General features: G+C 32.5%; 1 protein-coding gene across 1 annotated transcript; it reads right to left on the reverse strand.

The window, feature by feature from the left end:
• Positions 1–250: 250 nt before the first annotated feature.
• LOC145167483 (tyrosine--tRNA ligase 1, cytoplasmic-like) lies at positions 251–2,542 on the reverse strand. The gene is made up of 10 exons (XM_079086695.1): positions 2,354–2,542; positions 1,951–2,098; positions 1,590–1,879; positions 1,411–1,507; positions 1,209–1,314; positions 1,040–1,122; positions 814–959; positions 626–731; positions 494–553; positions 251–381 (listed from the first exon to the last, which is right to left on the reverse strand). Exons 1-10 carry the CDS (start codon positions 2,452–2,454, stop codon positions 361–363), a joined length of 1,158 nt encoding a protein of 385 aa, XP_078942821.1. The 5' UTR covers positions 2,455–2,542; the 3' UTR covers positions 251–360.
• Positions 2,543–2,767: the final 225 nt, after the last annotated feature.

Raw genomic sequence — 2,767 nt, forward strand, 5'->3', positions numbered from 1 at the left:
AAGTTAGTTGTCCTAAGGTTTACTTCTATTGCCGATTACTAGTTTAAAAACAGTTGTATTAGTCGTATACTAGTTTATATAATCAAAAATACAAACAAATATACCTAAGAATATTATTTCTTCCAAAATAATTATTTTCTTATGCAGTAAGAGAGTATGTTGTTATTCTTCCAAAATAATTAAAACCAATCTGTGTTTAAAGTGTTAGTATTCCAAAAGGTTGTGTTTCAAGTGTTACTATTCCAAAAAGTAATGAAAGCAGTTGATGCAAAATATAAAATATAATGTGAAGAAAATTTGAACAATTTGTTTAATATGACTAAACTCCCATCTTCTCATCCACTCACTAAAAGACTTCCATCATCTTGTAACTTTGAAAGCCTACATTAAACCACAAAGATTATTAATACTATATTAACAACTTATTTTTTTTAATTTAAGCCAATTAGAATACTTTATGCATTATAAATTTTAGCATGGGAACAAACCATACCTTAACCCTCTTCAGTAAAGCCTTGGCCTTCTCATCATTCTTGAAATGGTCACGCACAGGCTACAACACACATACAACAAAAAAAAATATTAAAATAAAAATACCAAATATGCATATTTTATTATTTTATACCTGCAATATCTTATTCAAAGATTTGGATAGTGCAGGTTTCAAATCAGCAGGATGCAACTCCCCTTTTGCATAAGCATCAATTAATTCATCATAACTGGTAAAAACCCTGACATTCAAGAAAAATGTTAATAAAATTTAAAAGAAAAAAGGTTTTTTATTTTTATTTTTATTTTTATTTTAAAACTCACTTTTCGCCTCCATTTTCCTCTTTCCTTTCAACTTTGAACTCATTAAACCAAGGGAATACAATGTATTTAATGTACTCAAGACATGGATTCCCATCAACAATATTGGGTGGACAATATGCTTTCTTTATCTTTAAATTAACCTCAGCCTATCAAATTCATCATTCATACAAATTAATTACAACTTCATATTATTTATATTTTACTCCCAAAATTGAAAAATTTTTACCTCTTCATCCTCCATAAAAACAGCAGAAGAAGAATCAGATTTTGACATCTTTTCTTGTCCTTGTAACAAACCCGGAAGCATATCTACATAATAAACAACAACCATTTTGATATTTCAAGTAAAAATGGTAAAATTGGAAATAAAAGCAAGTTTACAAAATTGCCCTTACGATGAGATAATATGATAGGCTTGTTTTTTCTTTTGATGTCATCACAGTACTCCCTTGCAAGAACATTAACTTTTCTTTGATCCATGCCTAATTGACAGATATCAGCCTATTCAAATGACCAAATTTGTTTCTTTAATAACTAAATAAAATCATAAACTATAAAATGACTATTTTACCCTTGCAAAAAGATTTAAACAAGAACCTTGAGGAAAAAAATATCAGCACATTGCATGCATGGGTAGAAGATTTGGGCTGCAGTCAGTTCATCCTGCTCACTTCGACCCATAATCTGACAACACCTAAAAGTACAATTAAGATAACAAGATTAATAAAATTAGGATATTACTATAAAAATTAACAAATTAATTTATTTATAACTACCTCATTATTCTAGGAAGTTTGTTTCTTCTAGCAATATCCATGACTAATGGCCAGTATTCATGTGCCCTTGAATTAATTTCTTCAGAAGACCAAATAAACTCTACTTTACCATCTTCCAAATTCATGCCTGCAGCTTTCCAGATTTCAATTAAGTAGTGTCCAACAGTTTGGATTTTGTTTAAATCTCCACCCATTTTGTTGTTCAATTGAGCAAACCAATCTGCTATCCAAATCTTTACTTTGCAACCAGCTGAAGTCAGTTTATTAACATTGATCGTCTTCATAACACCCTATACAGCAAGAAACACCCAATATTGAAATTTAAACCTTCTTTAGATGATAGTTAAATCCACATACATACCTGAGCAATATGCATTCGGCCAGAGGGTTCAAACCCATCATAGCAGATGGGTTGGGGCTTTTTGGTAAGAAGATTCAACAGTTCTTCCTCCTGGATGCATTCTTCTCCAATACTCCTCACAATCCTGAATTTTTCTTCAACACTCATCCTAAACACCACCGAATTTTTTGTTTAATAACTTAGAAATGGGAGGAGAGAATAGAAGCAAGTACATCTTCATCAAGTTACAAAAATGAAGTTGATTCTATAAAACAAATTAATGATTACTGGTACGCTCATGGAAAAATGATACAGGGGTCCAATTTAGTCGCAATCCAATCAAATTAAGTTCAAACACATTTGAAAATCTCAATGTATAGCCAAAAAAAACACCCTACGTGGGTAGATTAGAGATGAAACTTACTGTGTGGTACAATTCAACGGATTCAAAGAGGAGGATTCATCCCCTGCAGTAAGAGATAGTGATTCAACTCCTTGTTTCCCTGGAGGATTCTCCATTGACATCGCTATGTCTCTTTCGTGGTCGCAGGACGTAGAAGATACGAAGATTTAGGGTTGAGAGAGGAAGCAGCCACCGAGGTCTGACTTCTGAGTAGTTAGTAGTCAAGTAAGATATGGGCTATTCAATTGGGTTGGCGAGTACCCTGACCCATTTAAATGAAAAAATACTTAAGAGTAAACAATTATGGCCCATTTATATGCAAAACTACTTATGAATAAGTAAGGGGTGTAATGTGCATTAGTCTCGATCGTCGATCCTGGAATCACCTATTCCGAAGATCATTTTGGACTCCAGTGATCTGCCCCGCAGGACCAT

Source organism: Lactuca virosa, chromosome 3 (genome assembly GCF_052849685.1).
Source record: "Lactuca virosa cultivar CGN04683 chromosome 3, Lactuca_virosa_CGN04683_v6, whole genome shotgun sequence".
NCBI lineage: Eukaryota > Viridiplantae > Streptophyta > Magnoliopsida > Asterales > Asteraceae > Lactuca > Lactuca virosa.